At 46.5% G+C, this 23,835-nt stretch overlaps 1 protein-coding gene across 2 annotated transcripts in view; it reads left to right on the top strand.

Annotated features, from left to right (window-relative positions):
- The window catches only part of FHDC1 (FH2 domain containing 1), a 36,290-nt gene extending 16,749 nt beyond the window's left edge, over positions 1 to 19,541 (top strand). For both annotated transcript variants that reach the window (XM_025042709.1, XM_025042711.1), the window contains exons 5-12: positions 3,332 to 3,417; positions 3,508 to 3,608; positions 5,489 to 5,559; positions 5,661 to 5,768; positions 7,550 to 7,620; positions 9,670 to 9,787; positions 13,074 to 13,238; positions 15,171 to 19,541. In XM_025042709.1, coding sequence (XP_024898477.1) covers positions 3,332 to 3,417; positions 3,508 to 3,608; positions 5,489 to 5,559; positions 5,661 to 5,768; positions 7,550 to 7,620; positions 9,670 to 9,787; positions 13,074 to 13,238; positions 15,171 to 17,213 — 2,763 coding nt within the window. In that variant the 3' untranslated portion in view covers positions 17,214 to 19,541. The remainder of the gene's footprint in view (positions 1 to 3,331; positions 3,418 to 3,507; positions 3,609 to 5,488; positions 5,560 to 5,660; positions 5,769 to 7,549; positions 7,621 to 9,669; positions 9,788 to 13,073; positions 13,239 to 15,170) is intronic.
- The last annotated feature ends 4,294 nt before the right edge of the window (positions 19,542 to 23,835 follow it).

Raw genomic sequence — 23,835 nt, 5'->3', positions numbered from 1 at the left:
AGAGGTTTAGGAATGTGGCAGAAATAAGCTAATAAATAATGAGTGTGTGCGTAACTGCATGTTGCTAAGTCTGTGGTATAACTGTCTATGCTCATTTTTAGCACAAGAAAGGATTAAATGTTTACTGAGTCCCTCATGTTCCAGGCACTGGACAGGACAAAAGTCAGCCAAACGAGATCGTGTATATCAAGTGCCTAGTCCAGCGCCTGGCACTTGGAAAGTCAATAAATCATTGCTGTAATTATTTTGTGTATCTTTTGCATTCAGTCCTCACGGCGACCTAAGTGATTTTACATGGCATCATTTTACAAGTGAGAAAGAGGCTCACGAGGGTTAGATATAGAACCTGTCCAGTGTCATGTGATGGCTAGGCCATAGACGAAGGCGGATTCGAACCTCGATTCATCTGACCCCAGAGCAGTTAGTTCCTTTTGCTGCACTCTGTGACCTCCCTTTGAGGAAGGAAGGAAGGGCAGAGGTCCTCGAAACTCTCCAAAGGTTCTCAGGAGACCTCCCAGCCTTTCAGCACCTCCGCTCTCACCGAGCACTGGTGCGAGTGTCCCCCCAAATACAACTGTGATCTTATCAGCATGTGGAAAAATATGAGCGGAAAGAGCCCTTTCTCTCCTGCATTCTCAGCTGACGAGCCAACCCAAGGTTAATTTGTTTTCAGGATTTCTCTGCCCTTCGCCGTAAATCTTTCATCTGGCAGGTTTGTTCATCTTGCTTCAAACTCGTAGACCCAGAAATAAAAGAACCTGGAGTGTGCCCACCCCCTGTCCAGCGAAGTATTCCTGTGCCATGAGAGGAGGCTGGAGAGGAGCCAGGCGGGCGGGGGAAGGGACCCCTACCCAGCCAGGGAGCCCTTCCCTCTGACGGGCCTGACACACATAGCTTCTCAGTGTCAGGGACAGGCTGGAAGGCGATAGAAATGTTCTGTTGTCCCTGGAGGCACGTTGAATTGCCTCCTCTGACTTTTTATCACCTCGTTTCTACCTTTTTGGTTTACTCTGCCCTTGGGATAGGAATGACAGGGAGGGAGCCCTTTGGTCTTCTGTCGGATGGGTCTGGATGGGTCTGCCGGTGGGAAATCCTGCTATTTCAAGGCCATGTGAATGGAATTAGATGGGATGAAGGAGGCCTGCCCTTTGGAATGTGTGTCTTAAGGAGCATGCTGCTTGCTATTAGGACAGAAGCAGGCACAGCCGGGTCATAATGAGAGTCCCTTGGCTCAGCCAACAAAGTTATGCCTAACAATGTTTGATAAATGCTTTTTGATGATGATGAGAATACATAATAATTATAGGGTTGGTTCACCTCTCTTTTTCACCTCCCTACCACTGCGAAGGTACAGTAATCCCTCTTAATGAACATAAATCCCATTTCGAAATGGAATTAAGAACTGTATACACGGTATTTAAATTAAATACTACCTTTTCATCACCATTCTCTTGAAATCTAAACATTTTTAGTTCTTTACATAAGTGAAGGAGATTAATCCTCGTTCAGTTAGAGTTTAGCACATGTTTAATGGAAATATCTACCAAGTTTACTTAGCATGACCTGTTCTAATGCTTTAGACAGAAAACTGCTGTTATTTTCAGCAGTTTTGTACATGCTACATATATGGTCTCAGAAAAGGTGCACCCGAGCTCTGCCCCTGCCCATATATAGCAAATTATGAGACTAGTTCAGAAGGGATCAGAATTCATCCCATAGCTTTCTCAGTTCAGAAACCAGACACTGATTTGGAGTTAGCTAAACCAGAGATTCTATCTGCCGTTCAGTTTAAAAAGGCTTACAAATGATCAATTCACTCTGAGGCCTTAAAGGTAGAGGAAATAAGGCAATTCTATAAATGGCTATTTTCTGCCCATTGGAAGAAAAACTATAGTCTTAAGGACCAGACTTACAACTGGGGTGTGCATCTGCACTGTGGACATTTTGTCCTTCCAGGTAATTGGTGTAGATCTTTCAGTTATGGGATCTTTGCAAAACTCCCTCTTCTGTGTTTTCGAACTGTCATTTCCTATTTTTCAAGAGGCTTAAAAATCCTGTTTTTTTTTTTTTTTTTTTTTTGTGGGCAGCCAACATAATCCAGGGTGTGAGAGAGATGAGCTTTATAAAGAATAATAAAAGGTGATACATGCTCCTAAACAACAGTTAGCAGCAAAGATAGGTTGTCTGCTTTACTAGCAGTCTTAAGGTACTGTTTACCTTGAAGTGTTTTTGTTAGAAGACTTACAGTGGATGGAGAAGTGTTTTTGCCATTGGGTCGGTCCAGTTTTCCATGTGGTGAGGACGTGACTTGCTCTCTGATGCAGTTTGAGAACTTTCTCTTCTCCATCCCCACCTGCTAACTGTCGGCTATATTCCTACGTCAGAAATCTTTTTCTTTTTTTTCTTCGCTACAGTTGAAGGAATATTTGAGTGTTTGATAATTTTACTTTAACTTCTCCTAAGGGTAATACATGGTCATTGTGGACATTTTAGAAAATAAAAATGGGCAGCAGAAGAAAATAATAATAGTCACCGTAATCCTGACACCTAGTGTAGGTAGGGCCGTGTGGTCTTTCACCTGTGTGTGTAGTCTGTGCGTGGAGGGTTGTGGAGGGGGGCGGTACTCAACACTTAAAAAATAATATGGAAATGGATCCTACTGTGCATACTGTTTTATTGCCTGATTTTTTCAGAGGGGATGTCTTGATATTGATCTTTCAGCAGGTTAAGCCATTTTCCTTTGTGCCTTCCTGCTGGAGTGGACGTACCTCGACATACAATAGTCGCTGCCTATAAAGCTGCTGTATGTGGAGGGGACTTGACCACAGCAAGAAAATCTGCATTAGACCTTATCCATTCTAAGATATTTTATATTCAGAATACTTCATAATATTCTTTCATTTATGACTTAAAGGACCGTATGATAATGACAACTCGGTCTCTTCTTTCTTCTCCCAACCAGTGATCTCCCTTCCAGGTTATAATTTACTGAAAACTTCATCCTTAGAACGACCCTTTTCCGGTCTCCCTATAGTAACCTCCCGAGGACCCCACTGACTCAGCTCCCTGCTGTGTAGGGGACTGTTTATACCCGCAGAAGTGACATGGCTCTTCTCTTTCTGATTTGGTGGTTTGGCATTTCTTCTTTCAAAAGACAAAGTAGTAGATGTGATGGTTTCCTCTTCTGTCTTCTCTTCAATTTTACTAGTTTGATTTTAGCACTGAAATCCTATTTTCTTACAGGAATTCTAAGATGAAATTTTAAATCATGTTACATTTTCATCATAAGTTATTTTTTTATTCTCTACCCCCTCTTCCGTTTGTCTTTTAGATAAAGAAATTAAAAACCTTTAGTGGCGACGTGTCCAAGCTGTCCCTGGCAGACTCCTTTCTACACTACTTAATTCAGGTGCCAAAGTAAGGATCACTGGTCATTGTTCTTTACAGAGTAAGGCGTTTCAATGAATGGCATCGGATGCTACAGTTTTACTTTTTATTTTTTTTTAGCTATTCACTTCGGATTGAAGCCATGGTGCTAAAGAAGGAATTTTTACCTTCTTGTTCTTCACTATACACAGATATAACAGTGCTAAAAACCGCGACAAAAGGTAAGTAAATACATGATGCTTCATGTGATTTGTTTTTATTAATTTCGGTAGCAGTTTATTTTTTAAAACTCCTCAATTGAAATTAGAAACGTGAAGTCCCATTTCTGATATACCCTAAAAAGGGAAATGAAATGTTACCAGGGATGGCATTTAAGATTTATTTCCATTTACTTCCCTGCCCCTAGTTAATTAACTGACCATTCAATTAATTAGCATATTATCCTCCCATTAGAGAAGGTTTCTTTAGTCTCAAGCTTCAGAGTAAACCTTGCTGGTTACGCACTGTTTTCTCTCTCAGGTTAGGGAGGGGTGGCGGTGGGGGTGGTGGTGTGGTGTGGTGTGGTGTGGGGTGTGTGTGTGTGTGTGTGTGTGTGTGTGTACACGAACGCACATACACGCATCGTCCCTCCAGACTCTTATATATGGTGGGCTAGATACATTTGATGGTGAGTTGGCTATTTCCATTTCTTCGAACAATTTGCTAAATTTTCGCTTACTCGGCTTGGATAAGCTCCGCAGAGTTGCTCTGACCTCTCATTTCATAGGGATGGGAGCTTTGCTTTCTGGCTTCTGTGGCACTGCGCATTCAGGCCCAGCCCATTTGTGGTGGCCTCATCTCTGAGGTGGTCTCTGGTGCTCCTGGCCCCTCACATTTTGCAGCATTCATCAGCACCAGCCTGATTTCTTCTCAGTCATTTTCTGGATTTCTAGTTATTGTCTGGAACTATTTATTTCTATTTGGTTTTCCTGTTTAGTCGCTCTGGCCTGTGTTGAGATAAAGTTTTTCTCTTCATCCCATCATATTTTCTTCATTTTAGAGAAGAGACTAAGAAGTAAGAAGAATTTTTCTTCTTTCAATATAGAGGCCTTTTACATTTTTTGTCCTATACCAAAGCTATAATTGGCAGCAACTGTGGAAGGGTCGTTTTTTCCCGTTCAAATAGAGATGGAAGAATATGTTTTCATATTGAGCAGAGCACATTCGTGGGCATGGTAGAGACGTTCCTTATCTGGTTACCCTTCAAAAACTGGCCTCCTTAGATAACACAATATAGGCAGTGATCCAAATGTAAGTTTTGGAAGGTAATACCAGACCTAGTGGAGAACAGTAACTTCAAAGTATCACAAGTGACATGTTGTTATCTGTATTATACTGTTATTTTAATAATCAAACTTTTTCGGCTTTCCAAATAAATTAGCCGTTTTTTTTATATTGTTTACTCGCGTAGGTGTGTGTGCAAAACGTTCAGTGGTTAAAGCGCTAGTTTACCAATATATTACAGTGATAGTTTCCTTTTAAATCTTTAAGCTAATCCAATTGAAATGTATAGTTTTGAATAAAATGGAAAGATTCTCTGGGCACCTGGCCCCGAAGGGTTGGTGCTTTGCAACTTATTTACATGTCATCTCAGCCTGTTTAACTTTTATCTCCTCATAGCTCATCGACTAAGCAATATATTGCTTGCCTTTCGTTTTCATATTTTATAAAATGGTCTCAAAGGCTAGTGGATATAAAGGAAAAAAAAAAAACTGCTGAGAGAAATTTTATTCCTATAATACAGTTTATTGTTTTATATAAGGCCTTTGCATTTTCCACTACTTGAAGATTTTCATTGTGGAAATATTTTGCGATATTTAAGTGTCAGATGTGTCTGATTCCCAATTAAACACTAGGATGTGGATTGTCAGCAGCAAATGGTGCATTAGCTATACCACACAATGTGTTGCTTTGTTGTTGTTTTTTTTTAAATCTTCATATACAGTTTAGAGTCAGAACTTGCTTCGGACACCCTTAAACTTGGATGGGGTAGCTTTCTTTTCTGTATTTAACCCGAAGGCTTCTCTAAGGTGCTGCGGTGTTTTGTTTTGTTTTTTGACAGAGCTGATGTCGTGTGAGGAGCTACATTCAATATTACACCTGGTGCTACAGGCGGGAAATATCATGAATGCAGTAAGTAAAATTCAAAAAAAAGTTAAAATATTGTGTTTCCAACTTTATTGGTCTGTCTAAAGGTATATGTATATTTTTTTCTTTTGATTTCTCTCCTTTAGGGAGGGTATGCTGGCAATGCCGTAGGATTTAAACTGTCTTCTTTGCTCAAATTGGCAGACACAAAAGCAAACAAACCTGGGATGAACCTTCTGCACTTTGTCGCACAGGTACAGAAGCGATGACTAGAGGGAGAAAGTGTATGTGTGAACCCCCCCAGAGGCCGTAAAGTTTTCAGGTGTGAGGTGACGTCAGAGTTAGAAAAGGGCATGGCAGGTTTCAAGAAGGTTCCTGTGCAGAACACTATCTGCAGATTCCTGAGTTGAGCTGCCCCTTGGGGTTATAGGAGTGGCAGGGCGGGGCAGTGAGGCAGAGAGGCTGCTGAAGCCCAGTCATGAAGGATTCAGAACCTAAAACTGGGGAGTTTGGGTTTTGTGCATTAGCCATGGGGAGCGGATAGAAGCTCGTGTGCAGCATAATGGGCACTACCAGGTTTTTTGTTTTTGTTTTTAGGAAAATAAAGCAATGTGGAGGATGAGTTGGAGTGGAGAGAGGACTAGAGATAGGGGTACCCCCTGGTGGCAGTTGGCTCTAATTGGTGAGAGTTGAGAATCGGAGTAATGGCCACAGGGTTGGAGAGTAGAGACTTGGGTATTGAAATATTTCTGATGTTGAATTGACTGGGTTTTTGACCATTTATATGTAAAGAGTGAGGGCGTCAGAGCAATTAAAAAGATCACTTCCACTTTTTCCTATGTGAAGTATGGGTTAGGGGCCTTCTTGTGAGGCAGGGTTTGGGGTCTGAACCCTGACCGTCATTTCCGTTTGGACTGGATCTCTGTGGTGCCAAAGGAATGAGTTGCAAGGTGAAAAATGAGCCAAGGACAATTATCTCTTTGTTGTTAAATTATCTCCAGTAACGAATTGTACTGGTTTGTTTTTCCTCCGTTGGATCGCCTTGTTGTTTTGACAGCGATCACAGAGACACAGCTTTAGCCTGGGGAGGAAGCCGTGTCATGTGCTCGTTTCAAGTGTGAGCTTCAGAATAGGACAGAACTGGGAGATTTTGATTTGTCCTTTATTAGCTGTACTTCTTCAGACAAGGTACCTAAACCTAAGCCCCTCAATCTCTTCGTCTAATGATGGGGGCGGGGGGTGTAGTGATAACTTCAAGACCAAGTAACCGAGAGCGCTGACAGAGATAATTTCGTAAAATGCTTAGCTCGACGTTGGACGTGTGGTAAACACGCCATAAAGAATATACACTATTATTACTATATCCTTCAGAAAATAGAGGACATGTTGAGCTCAGGACAAATTTAAAAGTTCATTTTCAGGACACTAAAACCAGAAAATGAGTTCCTCGTCCCGTGCGCCTTGTGGGCAGTCTCCTGGTAGCCCTTTTAGAGTTGCGAATCCAAGTGCTCTGCGTAACTTGGTTCTTGCCCATGTGGGAAAGTCTGCAGAGCTGGTAATTGCTTCCTTCATACCTGCCTTCCTCATACCCTGTGAACAAGTGAAGAATCCCAACTCTGCATGGCTTGTATGCCTTCTGATTAAACTCAGTCTGCAAACTGGTTTAACAGCTAAAGATATCTCGGTCATTTACAGGCACTCTCATAGGTGTGGATGGTATTTAAGCAGGATGTATGGGATTCTCTGAGAAACAATAGGTCTTGCTAAGCCTCCGCCTCCTTCCATTGAGATTTCATGTGCATGGATTGTATATCGGGGAGCTCGGTTGTTCTGGGAAGTTAAATGTATCTTGAGAGGTAGGGACATTCTGGTAAATGTTGCTAAGAATATCAGAGTTTATATCTCAGTGAATTGCTTTGAAGGTATCAGGCATAAAAACTAGAACAGTGATTTCGAAGTTCCTTTAAGCCCCCGAGAAAATGATTTCCTCCCAGTTTTATCTATATAGTGAGAGAAGATTCTGTTTTTGTTCCAGGAAGCCCAAAAGAAAGATGCCATTCTCCTAAACTTTTCTGAAAAATTGCATCATGTTCAGGAGGCTGCTAGGTAAGCAAGGAAGACCGAAAGCGAATTATGAGGATTCGAGGGTTTTTGTTTTCTTTTGTTTTAACTACCTTCTTATGAAAACTGATGAATATTTTCTAACTTTTGGATTCAGATTTGAACTTTAAAAATTTTGTCTCATTGAACCTTCAGATGTACCTTTTATTTGCTTACAGGAGTATGTGTGTGCACCTTTGGAGGTTTTGAAAAATTAATCCTTAATTTTAATCTAAAAAAAATTCAGGTTATTCTAATGAATATCATCAGTGTAAAAAAAATATATGGATTAAGAACTTCAAATCCTTCCACACCCAAAAGATAGAGCTCAAACAACACAGCCTATTACCTTGGGAGTTGATGTATTATCAGTCACAGTCTCGGGGCCATACATCACTGTTTCCTTGTAGAATCTAACATGGTACATTTGTTTTCTATTGCATTGGAAGAAGCTGGAGCTGCACCAAGGGCTGTAAAAGGATTTTGTTTTAAATTAGTCACTCATCTTTACAGAGAAAGTATCTACCAAGCATAAAGCTCTAATTTGCTTCTGATCCTCATAGAGACGTGTGTTTTAATCTGTGTATACGTGCTATCTTGAGTTCTGTGTTTTTAAATTTACAGTGCACAGCCATGCATCCAAGTGGTAAATGTTCAGTTATTAGCTTTTGAGGGGGCAAAAAAGTTCTGATTTATAGCATTTGATGATTTCCATGGCATAAATACTGTGGCCATGGCTGATTGCAAGCCAGCAATATGGCGTTACTAAATGCAGGGTTGAGAAGAGATACCTGTACCCATGGTCACCTTGGGAGCTGGCTCCAGCACACTGCTTTGTGTATCAACCCAGTTCACGGGTTTATTTGCAAGAGACTTATTATCCGAGTGACTGTCTAGTTTGTGACTACAGCCTCAAACTACATGCGTGAACACATGTGCCGTAGCTTTTCAAGCCCAGCCCTGTCATTGACCAGTGTCTCAATGTTATGGACCCTGAACATCTACCAGAGATTACATGCTTTTCCCAAAGTGAGATTATCAGTCCAACAGTGTGAACAGTTCATAAGTTGAATTTACAGATCACTAGATTATTCCCCCAAAGAATGAACATCTTCCTTATAAGATATCAACTGTTTTGGTTTTGAATTACAAAAAGAAATTTGTATGGGAATATTTTGTCCTCTGACTAGTATAGAAATGTTGCTAAGATTGCTATGTAGAGCTATGTTGCATTTGAACTGATATTTCTGATCAGAGTTAGGTGGGGAAGTTAGCTGTTGTCTTAGGAAAAACCTATTAAGGTTTGTTTATTCGAAATGGAAGGTGAAGTCCAAACAGATCGTAGATGGGTGCCAAAGACCAATGAAGGTGGAAGATTTTATTGCATTAAAGAAAGTTAGAATTGACAATGGAAGCGTGAAAGCACCCTAATTATTAATTTGCTAATTGAATTCCACCTGGAATTTAGGTTTCATCTCTTCACTCCCCTGGGTAATAAAAACATCATTCATGCTCTTGATTTGACATATATAAGAAGAGCCTTGCAATCAGTACTGCTGGTTCTTTGCAGAATTGTTAGCTGTGTGTTACTTGTCTATAAAATGCAGACTGCTTACCCTCGCTGACTGTGGCAAGCGACATAACATCTGCTTAGTATCTCCGTGTTACCCTTAATGTCAGGATTATCAGCGTATGCTGCCTTGCTTTTTGTGGCAGAGCTTTTGTATTTGTGTTGAGTGGCCACAGGAAAGTGTAAGTTTCTGAGTCCTGCTGGCTTTTAGGTTTTAATGCTTATTATATAAAGGTGTTGAGACAAGTCCCATGGTTTTGATTATCTCACCAGCAGGAACAAAGTTACAGCCTCCTCTCTTTAGGAAGGCATCTTCTCTTAGAAAAACAAAGCGGGAAACTCTAAATACAGGGGTAGGGCAGTATGATCTCAGTGGCTCTCTCCCCTTCTGATCCTAAGGTTGACCAGCAGTTGGTCTTGTTCGATATCCCTCCACGACGTGGCTTTTCTGTGCCAGCTGCCCACTCTCCCCTTTCTTCTTCTAGATTATCTCTAAATAACACGGAGGCGGAACTGCACTCGCTCTTTGTCAGGACGAGATCTCTGAAGGAAAACATCCAGCGGGATGGTGAACTTTGTCAGCAGATGGAAGATTTCCTTCAGGTCTGTGGCTGAATCAGTCTGTCCCTCTAATTTCATCTTCCAGCAGCACCTCTGAGGCTGGTTAAATTTGCATGGGGGAAGCAGCAGATTCCCGTTCATATTTTCCTCCAGCCCCTAAAAGGAACTTCGTTCTTCAGTGCCCATTCTTTGCTTGGATTGGTTTTGAGCTGAGAGTATTGAACATGTTCTCAGTTTACTAAGATATTTGTCAGGGAGTGCACCTCTGCTTATCACTGCTCGATGGGCATCATTGCACCACACTGAGTATCAGTTTATGGTGCTCACCCTTGACAACTATGCCTGGCAACTCAAGTTGTGGTTCTAGATCATGGTTTAGGAGTTCTTGTCTCCCAATCAAACTTTCAGACAACAGAACGAAGTTCCACAGAAATCGTAAAGACACCTGAGAACTAGGGCTGTGTTCCTTCACTTGTTTTTATTGAAGAAACGAGCTACGTTTTGGCATGTTTTATAATGAGAGCAGGAGAACGTGATAGCTGTGCCTATCACCACTTGAAATACATCAGCCCAACAGGGTGTGTCAGGAGCCGCTCCGAATAACATCGACAGAAAACAGCAGAGTGGACGTGTTTGTGTCAGCTCTCTGTGACTCACTAATCACATAGTCTGACATACTTCTTTTATCTTCCGTATTTAAATAGAGTAGCACCTTCTCATGCTCTCAGTCTTTAAGGAGAAGGTGTGCTGCCTTAAATGTCAGTGCTTTGAGGTTAGGGAGGTGGGACGTGTGTGGCAGGGCTGCCCTTGGCACTGGGAAGGCTGTACCAACCAGAGCCTTTACTTGTTTACTCGCCATTAAGCTTCATCACATATTATGAGTTCAGCTTCCATTAACAAACATTTGATTCTGTTTGGCTCTACTGGGAGTTTATTTTTATTATCAAACACGCGTTCTGTGTTTTCTTTCAAATATAACTGAACTCTAATTTTCCCCTTAAAATGCACAGTTTTCTCAGAGTAAAAGAACAAAGCAAATGCCAGCACAGAGACACCTAAGAGTAAGTGGAAAACACCTAACAGTGAGCACAGTCAGCCAAGTGGAACAAATCCAGAAGGTCAAGGAGAAGACCCGTCACACATCGGGATGAGAATTCTGGAGGCCTCAGTTCTTATATTAAATATTCCCCAGTTCTTCTATTGAATACTAATATCATATGCTAAATATTAGTAAAGAAAGGTTTATGATGAAAAGCAGCCCTGTCTTATCTGTACTCCTTAGCGTGCTCCATAAAGGCAACTTTGTTTTTAATGCTAAACGTTTCTTTCCAATAGTCGTTTTTATCTCTATAAAGAAAATGTCCCACCCAGCTATTTATTTTTCTCTTGTAAATTCAATTTCTTTTAAATAGGAGAGATAAAATTTTAAAAGTAGGTTATGGTCAGGCCAGGAAGAGGCTCCGAATGCCAGTCTGAAAACTTTGGACTTTGTACTCTAAGCCATGGGGAACCACTGAAGGTGTTTGAGCGGAAAAATGACAAGAACTTAGTTTTACAGATCTCTTTTAGTATTTTGATCCTTCAAGTGAGAAATACAAGTAAATTTGTTTGGAACTTTGGTCAGTAGCAGACACGTTAGAGATAGAAAGTTGAATTTGCTACAGTAGACAACTGCTAATCTGTTGTCATTCACACTTTGCCATTGTGGCTTTGTTTTTAGTTTGTGGGCCTAATTGTGTGGGCAGGGTTCAAAAAAATAACTTTTGGTAAATAACTCTGAGTGCGGTGACTTGTCGGATCCATGTTCAGAATATTTCTTTCCCAAGTCCTAAGGATCACTTTTAAATGCATGAAAGTTACTCCTTCCCAGTCCCCTCACAGTGCCCGTGGACCCTAATGATGAGACATACGAGGTGGGGTAGGCTCCTCTGTAGATTCTTGTCACGAGTCCTGTTTTTCCTGCAGTCGAGCTGTTCTTGGCTGGAATCCATCTTTCCTTCTGTGGAAGAATGGCAGGCAAAGATTTATCCTTTCATTAATACCCTTCTCTCCGTAAAGGAAAATACAACGTGAATGCACACACTGCCTTGGGCTGCTGACTCAGAGGGTTACTTTCTCTGGTATTCGGTCTCCTAAATAGTTTTGGTTTCCTGCTACCTCTTAAATATGCTTGGTGCGAGAAAAGGGCTTCTAAGGGGGAGAATGTATTGGAGTGCATGGGAGGTGACTTGTCTTCTTGGAATTTCTCCTTAGGTCCTGTAGCGTGTTCGAGCAATGATTTGACTCCTCGGGGCTAGGCAACCTGTAACTTCCCCATTTCCTAGATCTGTACCCCACTCAAAAAGAAGTTTCTTAACTCTAAGCCTTCTTTAAAAAACCATGATATGCGTGATTTCATAAAGTAATACACTCCACACATTCCTTCTTCATAGGAGCCTTGTTGCCTAGTGAAAAAGAAAGCCACGTGAGGCTTCAGTGGGATCCCTGTCAGGGAAGTGTGTCTGTGCCCCGTAGCCCTGGCAGAGCCCCATCCCGAAAGGGTCGGAGCTCACTGGGAGAAAGCAAGCTTCTTTCAGTCCCACTTGTTTATTGAGGCCTCAGAGACTTTGTCCTAGAAGAATTAGGAGAAAATTAAGAAGAGGATGTATTGTATAGGGCTGCAATTTCTAACCATGGGTACCCATCAGAATTTCCTGGGGTGTTTTAATAAGATATTAATGCCAGGTCTGCCCGCAAACGACTAAATGGCATGGACTGTGGATGAAGCATCCCCAGCTGATTAGATAAGCACCTGGCTGGGGCCTCCCTCTAGGCATGAGAGCTTCAGTCCTGTGGGGGTGACACTGACCTGACATGGCTCATCTGGGATTAAGTTTAAACTCCTTGTTAACAGGACAACTCGTCAGTAGAACAGGTGATTTCTGGGACCCTACAATAAGCTCTTGGCCGGTATAAAACTCAATTTTAAGAGAAGGAAGAACAGATACAGAATGGGTCTTCCTTAATAAAAACCAACTGTACACCTATGTCATTTTTCCAGCGATATTAAAGGTGAACACCTTGTTTGTGGCATTCTACACATTCAGGGTCTTCAGTCTGTTTTGTTGCTTCCAGACCTCACACAGGAGTTCACCTTTCTTCCCAAAGGTTTTGTTTGGGTTGAATTATTTTCCTTTTGGCTCTGAGCGCATTGGCCTTAAAATAAACCTTCCTTTCCCGAGACCTGAAACTGAAGCCAGAAGCGCGTCTTCCCTGGGCTCCAGACGGACGCCGAGCGCCTTGTCAGCCGGCTGTTCACTTCAGTGTGTGCTTGTCTGTCTCCCCACAGTTTGCTGTGGAGAAGCTGACGGAACTGGAGCATTGGAAACAAGAGCTCCAAGAGGAGGCCCACACCCTTATAGATTTTTTCTGTGAAGACAAAGAAACCATGAAGTTGGACGAATGCCTTCAGATATTTAGAGACTTTTGTATCAAATTCAACAAAGCGGTTAAGGTACGGCTGATGGCACCTCCGTTTTCTGAGTTATGTGGATTTTCATTTTCCTTCTTCCAGACCTGGCTGTCTGCTCATGGCAGAAAGATGGCTCAGCATTTCTGGGGTTTCAGGAAATTCAGGCCCAGGCAGCATCACCGGTCTCCCATTTGGGATTAGTGGGACGTGGCTCTGCCATCCCAGCCCCGAGCACTTCCGTAGCATCGTCTAGCCCTTGGCCACCTCTACACATTTGCTGCTCATTCCAACACTCGCTTTAATGCCCTAAAAGCGTTTTCTTAGTAAGGTTTATTTATGATGGCAGTCACAATAGTAGAAAGTCTCTTTGAAGATCCCAAATGTCTTTCTCACCCCCCTCCCCAGGAGAGAATAATATCCTCTTCCAGTAGACCTGTGTCGTGGTGGGTTGATTGGAAAGCCTTCTCTCAACTGTTTCGAGTGCTGTAGCCATTGCCAGGGGGTTGGCATCTTGGGAGCCATGCTGTCCTCCCCTAGAGCAGGCTTTGGAATTCTCAGATACCCAGGGAGCACGCCGCTGTCTGAGTAGACCTTGCTCTTCAGCCAGCAGTTCCGATAATCTCTGAGTCATTGGCTGAAGCCAGAAAACTCTGGGTTGGTTGGCTTTGCAGATAAAACTTTAACCTTGGTTAAAAACAGCAACTCACCTCCTTTCATTTTCAGTGGGGATGAGAAAATATTTCTGTGTCATCTCTTCCTCCGTATTTTAAAAGCAGATTTGTCCATAGCTAAATTTCTTTAAGGGACTGTCAGATTTCTCTGTAGCCCTAAGTGGTAGTCCAGAGTTCCTTGAATTCTCGACTGCTGCTTCCTCTGTGCAGCTAAGGGAAGAGGCTCAGCCTCTGGCCACATTTACTCTGCTTTGTCCGAGCAGTGAGCTCAGCAGGGGAAGGTGGCGGTGGTGGATGGTAGATGCCAAATTGGCTCTTTCTGAGGCCCTCACTCCCACTCAGAATTCTGTAGGCCCTCGAGGCCACCTGTGTGATGCTGTCAGCCCAGCTGCCCTGAGAGCCGAGAGCTGGCCCCACCCCCACCACAGGCGGCCAGCCAGAGCCAGAGCCTCAAGGAAGCTTGGACGGACACATCTACTGTTGGAGGAAATTAATTTTTAAGTAAAAAGTGCTACAGATAACAGATTTGGGTTGTGAGATCCATCTATTTACATGACATGAATATATTTAGGGAGCACAGCCAGGTGGTAAAGTGCATTTGGAGTACGCGCTTGTCCTGGTTCCATTTCGTTGAGGGAGGGCTGGGTACTTGGAGCAGGGTGGAAGGTGAAGGATTTGTAAGGCAAATCCTCTCTCTGACTGTGACAAGGGCATAGGGCATAAGGGACAGAGACACCTGGCATTTCTGGTGTTTCTTTACCAGGGGAGAGTCAGGACAGAGATTTGAAAGGCCTTTCTTAATATCTTAGGTGTGCATTTATGCATCCTCGTTAAATAGAACGTACTGCACAGGAGTGTGTGTGTGTGCAGCACAGATACTATTTCAGCCTCTTACCACCCGTAGCTTTTTTCGCTCTGCCACTGCCTGAGTCGCCCTCTCCTGGAAGTCCCTTCTGTCTTGCCCCGCTGAGAACCAAGTTAGGTTTCCTTGTAGTTGAGGTCACAGGCGTGTGTGGAATCACAGTCCACGCTGAGGGGACAATGCCTTGACTAGAAAGCTGGAAGTTGGGCCCAGGGATCGGATGACCTTAGACGTCTGAGGTCAGGCCTAATACGCTCCTCGGGTCATCTCCGCATAGCTTTGGAAGACCCCAGCCCTCTGTGCACACAGTCGCAGTGACGCTCATGACCCAGGTGTCTCCTCCGTGCATGTACGTGGGATCTGAGGGTAGATGGCTCTGGAACTGCACAGGGGTACCACGTGTCTCATGCATCTTTGGGCTTCTCTTCACCCCTCGTTCAGGACAACCACGACCGGGAGGTACAGGAGCTGAGGCGGCTGCAGCGGCTGAAGGAGCTGGAGCAGAAACGCCGGTCCTGGGCGGCTGGGGAGCTTGTGGGATTTGGCCGAAGCAGCAGTGAGAACGATGTAGAGCTGCTGACCAAGAAGGGCGCAGAGGATCTGCCCCCTTTCCTGCACCCCAGGCCCATCAGCCCCTCCTACCGACCCCCCAACACACGCCGCTCCCGCCTCTCCCTGGGCACCTCCGCTGACCGGGAGCTGCTGACCTTCCTGGAGAGTTCCACAGGCAGCCCCGAGGAGCCCAAGTTCAACAGCTTGCCCTGGAGCAGCCCCCGGCAGGCCCGGGCCACGGTGGCTTGGATGGAGACTGGAGAGCCAAGGGACCAGGACTGCAGCCACACACACAGACCTCAGGCCTCTGAGGGCCAGAAGGGAACCCCTGACCCACCCTCCGCTCGGCACGGCCAGCTCCCAGCCCCACAGCCCGAGGAACCTGCCCCAGTTTTGCTCCGAGCTCGGCGCAGCGGGCTCAGCATGCTCCGGAAGAGGAACAGCGAGCCTGTGGGCCTGGGGCCTGCCTGGTCCCCTCCACTCTCACCGTTGGCTCTGGGGATTAAGGAGCATGAGCTAGTGACTGGGCTGGCCCAGTTCGACCTCCAGTGTTGCAAGGGCCCTCAGGAGGTACCGCAGGTGACCCTGAATGACTTTGGCCCAGTGGACCTGACATCTCTGGTGGATGGGAGCCTGCAGCCCCTTGGCACTGGCCCTGGCAATGGCAGCCTGACACCTGTGGATGGAGGTGCCCAGGAGAGTCTCAGCCCAGCCCCGGAGAGTGATGGGGCTGCCCCCGGTGAGCCCAGCAGCGACCCTGAGAACAAAGATCCTGGGCCTCTGTTCTACATCTCCGACACCACTGACTGCTCGCTGACCTTGGACTGTTCAGAGGGAACTGACTCCAGGCCTGGCGGTGGGGAGACAGGGGAAGGGGGCGAAGGGGACGGCTCTGTGTCCTCTGGGGCTGGAGAGACAGGCGGCAACCAAGTGTCCTTTAACCCTGCCTCCAGCTCCCCTGGGGAGGCCCCTGCTTCCGCCTCCACGAAGAGCGGGCCCAGCTGCAAGGGTGGTCATTCCAGGGACAGACCTGCCAAAGGGAAGGATATGACAGCACCAAAGAGAAGCTCCCTCAAAGAGGCATCCCAGGGGGCCCCCAAGCCGGGGACTGTCCCAAGGGGCCAGGGGGCGGTGCCTAAGCCAGTGCGGACCCTGACCACCTCGGAGAGCGAGAGCATGCGCAAAGTGGTGCCCATCTCCAGGGCCAGCAGAGGGGGCTCAGGCGGCTGGAAGCAGCCCCCTCGGGACCCCCCCAGCGGCGAAGATGCGCCGTGGTCGCGCCGGAGCTCGGTGAGGGGTGCCTCGGACACATCTCCCGGGAGGTCCTCGAGGGGGGCCGGGGCGGTGGCCCCGGTGACCGAGGAGCAGAGGCCGCGAGCGAGGGTCGGCTCTGGCAGCGCGCGGCCGGGGAAGGAGCCCGCCCTGCAGCACAGGGGCTCCCTCAAGAAGCCCAGTGCCAAGCCCCTCCGGAATGTCCCCAGACAGAAACTCGAGGAAAATAAGTTCTGCCGCTCCAACTCCCAGGGCCCCCAGAGCCCTGAAGAAGAGCCCAAGCCCCCACCGGCCCCCAGCGTCCCCCGTGTCGCACCCCAGGTTCCAAGCTTTGCCCGAAACACAGTGGCCTCCTCATCTCGGTGCATGAGAACAGATTGCCCTCCCGTGACCAAAGCCCCCAGCCTCACTCGGGCAGCCTCTCAGAGGCAGCTAAGGGTGAAGGGGGGCCCTGAGGATGCAGTCCCCAAGGACAGCGGCACCCTTCGGCGGGCTGGCAGTGCCCGGGCCCCCAAAAAGGGTCCAGAGTCTCCTGAGGGCCCGGGTGCCAACACAGAGTCCCCTCTGAAGGGCAGAGGGACTGGAGAAAGGGCCTCGGTCAGACTGAAAGACTCCAGTCAGACCACCCTCGGGAAAATCCTTAATCCCTTATGGAAGTGATGGCTGCCTGTCCTCTCTCACCTCCTGGGGTTGCCATGAGGACTGACCGCTGTGAAAAGCCAACACTGAATGTCTGTTCCACGTCAAGCTCATGTCACTGAAGGTACAGTCTGAGAGGCCTGTGGACTGCAGCCTGCTGTGCCGATTCCCCTGTCCAGTCCACATTGACCCGTGATGGGCTGGCACCTCCCATACACACCCTGGAGGTGTGTGCAAGCAAACCCTCTCTCCCAAAACAAAGACCCCGTGACAGACTCGGGTGTGAAAGATGACATTCCTACGTGATGAGTAAAAAGGAATTTTGGCCAGTTTTTATATATCAAAGACTTATTTTTTTATTATAAAAACTCAATGTTTTAGTTGGTTCCTTCGGCCGAGCGAAGGCCTCCGGTGGGGTGGCGGACAGAAGGAAAACCGCTTCACGTGCAGATATTTTTATCTTCTTTCATTCCCTGGCCTCAGGGTTCTACCTGCCCACCCGCCGTCCATTGCTGGCAACTGGACTTCACTAGCCCTTGGTGGACTGTGGTTGGCACCATGTCCTTGAAGACTTTCTGCCTCGCTCACCTCTCCCTGTGTGACTTTGGGTGAGAGTTTGCATGTGAGCAGGAGGGAAGTCAGCCTGGTGGACAGAAATTGGTGCTCCTATGTGTGCAGGGCGGGCGCCGGGGGCCGTAGGACGTGGGGGGACAGGAGACACACGGTTGCAGGGTGAGCCTCCCTGCAGACTGGCGGAAGCCCCTGGGAGAAGGCTGGATCTTCCAGAGTTTCGAAGTGCCATATCTTGATGGAAAGGCATCAGGGGCTGTTCAGCTGAGCACACCTTTCCCGTCCCGCGTTTCCCATTTGTGTGTCTGTTATAAAACGGAGTGAAGGCTGCTATGACTCGTGATCACGCTCGTTACAGGGAAGAGAAAAACCCTTCCGCCTCCCATTCTTCTCCCTCTGTCTTCTCTCTCTGCCTGTTCCCAGCCCTTCCGTCTCTTCTAACGTGGCCTGGAGCCTGGAGTCTCTCTATCTCTGTCTCATCTCTCTCGACAATGATACTTTGAAATGTTGACGTCTGTTCTTTGGTACAGTGGTTTTGAAATCCTGACAAAAACTAAGTCGAGTTTTTAAAAACAGACCAAAAAAATGAAATTACTTTTAGAAGAATTTATATCAGGAAAATTTTGAAGAAAAGGCTTCATTCAAAAGAAAGGGTGATTGTTCTATTACCTTTTATCGGTAGTGAGCTTGGAAAACAGACTTCTACTCTGTGCCCACTTCACTATTTCTCTCTGAGATTAATTGGGAAATGGGAGAATTCTCGGAGCTTTTTAGTTTTTTAAAAATTGCCCTCCCCCCCTTTTTTTTTTCCACTTTTGGTCACTTATTAGTGAAACCTCATTTTAGATCCAACAAATGTATTACAGTCTCCCTCCTGCACAATGTTGCCTTCTGTCCAAATTAATTGGAAATTCAACTTCCATAAGTCAGCTAAATTGAAAGGGTAAACTTGGTGGTTGAAGAACTAAGTCATCTTACCACAAAACCTCTTGTAAAAATAGCCCCGATTAGGTATTTCCGGTGCTCCATAGAGATGGTTAATGGGAGTCCTGAGCTGTGTTTCACCATCTCAAAGAGCCTGAGAAGTCATATATTTAACCATGCAGACAACGTTCAAAGCATAGAGCCCATGGGTGGGTGGGAAATGGATGAAAGAGGTTGAAAATTTGTGGATTTGAGGATAGTGACAGGGTCGAGACTCTTAGGTGGGACCCTAGGAACCAGAGTCCGAGTCCCTGCTCCACTGCTGATGCTAGATCACTTCAGCAATTCACACCCTCTCCCTAAGCCTCTTTCCCAGTCTGCAGAAGTGGAGGCGTGGCCTCGGTGGTGGTCTCCAGAGGCCCTTCTAGCTCCAAGGGTCTGAGTCATCACCAACAACCAGGCACCCATCTCTGCCCTGGAATCCGCTCCTCAGAACCAGCCCCCAGCATCTCTACGGCAGAGGCCTCCCATAAACCCCTGCTCAGGAGAAAGCGCTTCCAAAACGGTGGTTGCTTTGAAATCTAAGAAACTGAGTTTCCTGAGAAGTGGTGTTTTATTTTCTTAGCCCTGTGGACAACTTCTGTGTTTGCATCTGTGCTAGCAGGTGATCATTCTATTACCTTTTATCGGTAGTAAGCTTGGAAAAAATAATTTAAGTAAATGATGGAGAAATGTACATACGTTTCTATCTAAAATTGTTTAAGATGAACTGAATGTATTTAAAGGTCCATTTATATGTTCTTTTGTGTAATGTAGTTTAATAAAGTTCCTGTTTATGGGATTGTGTTTTATCCTTGACTTAACTCTGTGTGTGTGTGTGTGTGTGTGTGTGTGTGTGTGTGTGTGTGTGTTCTTAGAGGCAGGATGCAGGAGGTATGGGAGGTTTAGAATACAGGAATTTTGTACTCAAAAGGGTCAAAAGCCAAAATTAGGCTGTTTGTGTGTCTTCTTGGTAGTCCAGAACCTGTATGTAACCGAGGGCTGGGAGCGGGCCTTGTGCCAGACCTGTGGGAATGCAGGCATGCATCTGACACACAGGCCATCGGAATGTGCAGCACCTCGTACACACTCACATTATTCCACATTCGAGGCCAAGCTTTGCGCAATCTCTGAGGGACCGGCAAGTCTGGATCTGCTGCTGTGTGTCCTCATGTGTTTTGGCTCAGGACCATATTGGGAAATCACAGCTCACCTCTGTGCTGCCTCAAGAATGAGCAGGGAGGGAGGCAGGTGGGGTTTTGTTTCAAATGCAGGTTTGGTGCTTATTTGAAAGGAAGGGGGAGTTGTGTGTAAGATGCCTTGAGGTTTCATATCAAGTTTTAGTCCTGGCTGCTCTCCTGCTTGATCCGTGAGGGGGTTAGAGGAATACTCCTGGGTTAGGCTCTGGCAGATGATGGTCTCGTTGTGAGTTGCTGCTTGTGCTGTGACATTTACACCCTGGTTTTGCCTATTAAGAGCAGTTCAGGACACAGGACCCTTCTCTATACCTTCGACCCTGCTGCACCAGGGGTTACTGACTTAAACCCAAAAAAAGGCCTTTAATTTTCACAGTAGGTTTCAAGTAGTATTCCTTTTACCCTTTTATTTATAGCTTTCACAAGGGCCCTGTGTTCCCCTCTTCCGAAGATACACGCGAAGGTTAAGGGGTTACGGTTTCCTAATTGTTCATTCCGGATTCTGCAGATTTATGTGTTATGGTGAGAAGCTCAGGAACAGTTTGGTAGAACTCTTAATTCAAACTTCCAAAGTGTGAAAACCAACTTCTGCCTCTAAGGACATGGAATCCCTTCATCTTCTCTCACCTGGCAATGATGACATTTTGCAATTTCACAGAATTTTCTATTGAAACTTAAACATAACTCTTAATTGTAGTCTTGCTTCATGCTCCAGTTCTTCCCACAAAAAAAAAGAGGGATTTTTTCTTTGTCCTCAAACACTTATAAGTATCAAATTTGAGTAAGGGACATCGCATCTGGTCACTAAGTACTTCTTAAAATTATTTCGGCCCTGAACACAAACAAAATGGGGAATAGTGGGCCTTGCCAAATCACCCTATTCAGCATCAATGGGGTATCAAGGCATAGCTGAGACCGAATCTGTGGCAGGGCTGGAAACAACCCAGAGCAACCTTTCCCTGGGTGGGTGGGGGTGGGGGGTTCATCTGCAAACATCTTCCAGTAAAATGTTCCATGGCTCACTGGATCACCTCAGCGAAGACAAAAGTAGCATTCTTGTAGTTGAAGATAATGGCTTTTCTGTCTTCCAGGCCAGAGCTCTGCAGTGAGGCTTTTGGCTTCCTGGTTGGTAGGTAGGACAGTTGGACTCCACTGCAGAGAAGGTCATGGCCCCAGGCAGCCCTCACAGTCTACTCATTCATGGGACCTTGACCGAGAGCCCACCAGGAGCCTGGCACGACCCGACGGGCGGCCTGTGGAACAAAGGTGGCTGAGCTTTTCATTGAGGACTCTGCTTGAGGTCCCATGGGCACATTCAAGCCCAGCCTTTGGAATCAGGGCCTCGGCTTTGCCCTGGTCTCCTCAGAGAGAGTTAAGGTCTAAGTCATACAAGCAGTCCCTAATTCACAGACAAACGACGTTCCCCAAGTTTGCTCGCAATTAGACTTAAAGAGTTCAGAATGCATTTTCCCAGAGCAACTACGTCACGCATTACAGGTAGGTTTCCACAATAGCCTTTGGAAACCTATCGAGTCCATCCTTGGGTGGACTATGGTGCCAACGTTTCTACAGAAGAGAACCTCACCTGTAGTAGTGTTTCTAGAGCAACATGCCGGGGTGCCAAGAACATTCTTCTCCTACTTCAAGACATCAAGTAGAGGCTGTGGCACTGCAGCCTCAGGGCCCCAGTGGTGTTCACTGCCCACTGCTAGATAAGAAGAGACCTCTCTGCTCTTGAGGTCAGACACAGGGGCTCCCATCTCCCAGACCAACTCCAATGAATGTAGGCCATTTCTTTATCAGAGACTACTTGTCGTCTGTTCTTCTGAATAGCACATTGGCCCAACAGAAAGGTGTATGCCCTTGGCTTTCGAATTTCCAGGAGGAAGGCTGGATCAGCCACACTCCCTTAGCCTCCTGATAACCAGTGAGAAGATGGCAGGGTTGTGGGGAGGCGACCTGTGTAGCCAGAACCATGGCCTCATGAGCCAAGGACAGCTGGGAGCTGGGCCAGTGGGTTAGTTCAGTGGCAGCTGGGCGTTCCCTGCTGGAGGTGAGCTCTCCACGCTGCCCTGACCTCTGACCGGATGGGAGCACCTAATGGCCCCCACGTTCCCATAATAGGGAGTGCTTCAGTGTGTCGCAGAATCACCCAAGACTTCCACCTCAAATCTGTGCCAAGTCAAAATCTTTCTGGTGGGACTTTAAAATTTGCATTTTAAACAGTTTCCCGGGGGTTCATTCTTCACCCTGCTGTAGAGAAACAGTGGGCTGGAGAGAGGCCAGAGGGCTGGGGTCTGATGTGGAGCTCGTGAGCTGTCCTCGGGGCTGAGCTCCTCTCCGAGCCTCTGTCGGGCAACAGGTGTGTTTCCTCCTGGGCAAGTGAAGCGAGACATTGACTCTGACCTCAGTGCGTGAGTAGAGGCAGAGCTGCCTGGGTAGTCCCTGAGCGAGTGGTCTAACTTGGACCTTAAAACAGAAGCACCTCTAATCATATACTTGGCCACTCCCTTGAGTCTGGAGCTCTTGGTAATGTAGCATCAGAGCTTCCAAAACAATGGCATCAGGGGAACATAGGAAGTGACACTTCGTGAGTCTTGCAATGGCTGCCCTTTAGGAAGATTGCAATTCGTGCCTATGAAGCAATTTGCGAATAAGTGCTAAATAACGTCACACCCATCTGAGTGCCCACAAATGTGATTTTGTCAGCAAAGCTGATGTTTGGAGCCTTGTTCCCTGGGCCTCTTGGGTTCTGGAGCTTTCCACAGCATTCACAAGCATGACTTCAACTCAGTTCTTGGGAGCTTTGCCTACTGGCTGTGTTCTGGGGCCAGGCAGGCCAGCATCTGTGCTGACCTCATCAGTTAGGAAGGGGGTGGGGTGCAGCTCTCCAGGGTGCTGACTCAGTGCTGGATGCAATGTGCAGGCTCACGTGAGGTGTTCCGAATGCCCGCAGAAGGGACTCTGGAACGCTGCCTGCTTGCTGTTGTCGAGTGTGGAAGCACTCCCTGGGAGGAAGACTGAGGCCGGGTGCTTTCCAAAGCTGTCAGCACAGATTAATTCACTTTTCACCACTTCGTGCAGGAAACAGCTCCCCGTCAGACCGAGAGAGCTGCTGAGAGAATCTGGACAAATCTTGCCATGTTCAGGGACAACCATTTTGCTAGTCTGGGAAATGCAGGAGAGGGGTTGGAGCTGTGTTTGGATTCGAATGATGGTTCAGCTTTGGAAGTTGCCCCAGCAGAAAGAACAGTGCCTCCATTCATCTGAGGCTGAACGGAGACGTCAGCCTCCCTGGTCAGCTGTATTTTCCTCTTTCCCAGGGCACCAGTGGTTCCCATCAGCTGACTCATCCCCAGGGAGGAGAAGGAAGAGGTGGGCTGCCTGCAGGGCAGGCTTCTTGCCACTAATGAAAGACAGCAGAACGGACTCCCCACCCACACAGGGCCTCCTACTCCCAGTCCAGGTTGGACTCCAATACAAGAGAAGCAAGAGTCACTAGATAAGCAGCCGGATGAAGTGCCCAATGCTCTCAGCCTTTTCTTGAGTCCTGCTGTTCTCAACCAGCTCATAATGGGTTGAATTCTGGCTAGCGCTTTTTCTCCCAAGAAGCTCACGACTTTGCAGAAAGTTACTCAGCACACACCCACCCTCCCAGTGACCCAGAACATGTCATCCCCACTTTTCAGTGGAGGAATTCATTCCGGGAGAGGCGAAAAGGAAGCGTGTGAGCCAGTGGTCCCATGTGGCTACTTAAAGCACCATTTTGGTCATATTCGTGGAGTAGTATGAGGTCCAGCTGGTTAGTCCACATCTAGACACTGTCCGCAGCCCTGGGACACCTCGCAGAAGAAATCTTGATGAGCTGGAGCATGACAGAGGAAAACGACCAGGACAGCCAAGGTCTGAGCACT

This window comes from Pteropus alecto, unplaced genomic scaffold (genome assembly GCF_000325575.1).
Source record: "Pteropus alecto unplaced genomic scaffold, ASM32557v1 scaffold50, whole genome shotgun sequence".
Lineage (NCBI taxonomy): Eukaryota > Metazoa > Chordata > Mammalia > Chiroptera > Pteropodidae > Pteropus > Pteropus alecto.
The sequence above is the reverse complement of the archived record's forward strand: the minus strand, read 5'-3'. Positions and strand labels throughout refer to the sequence as shown.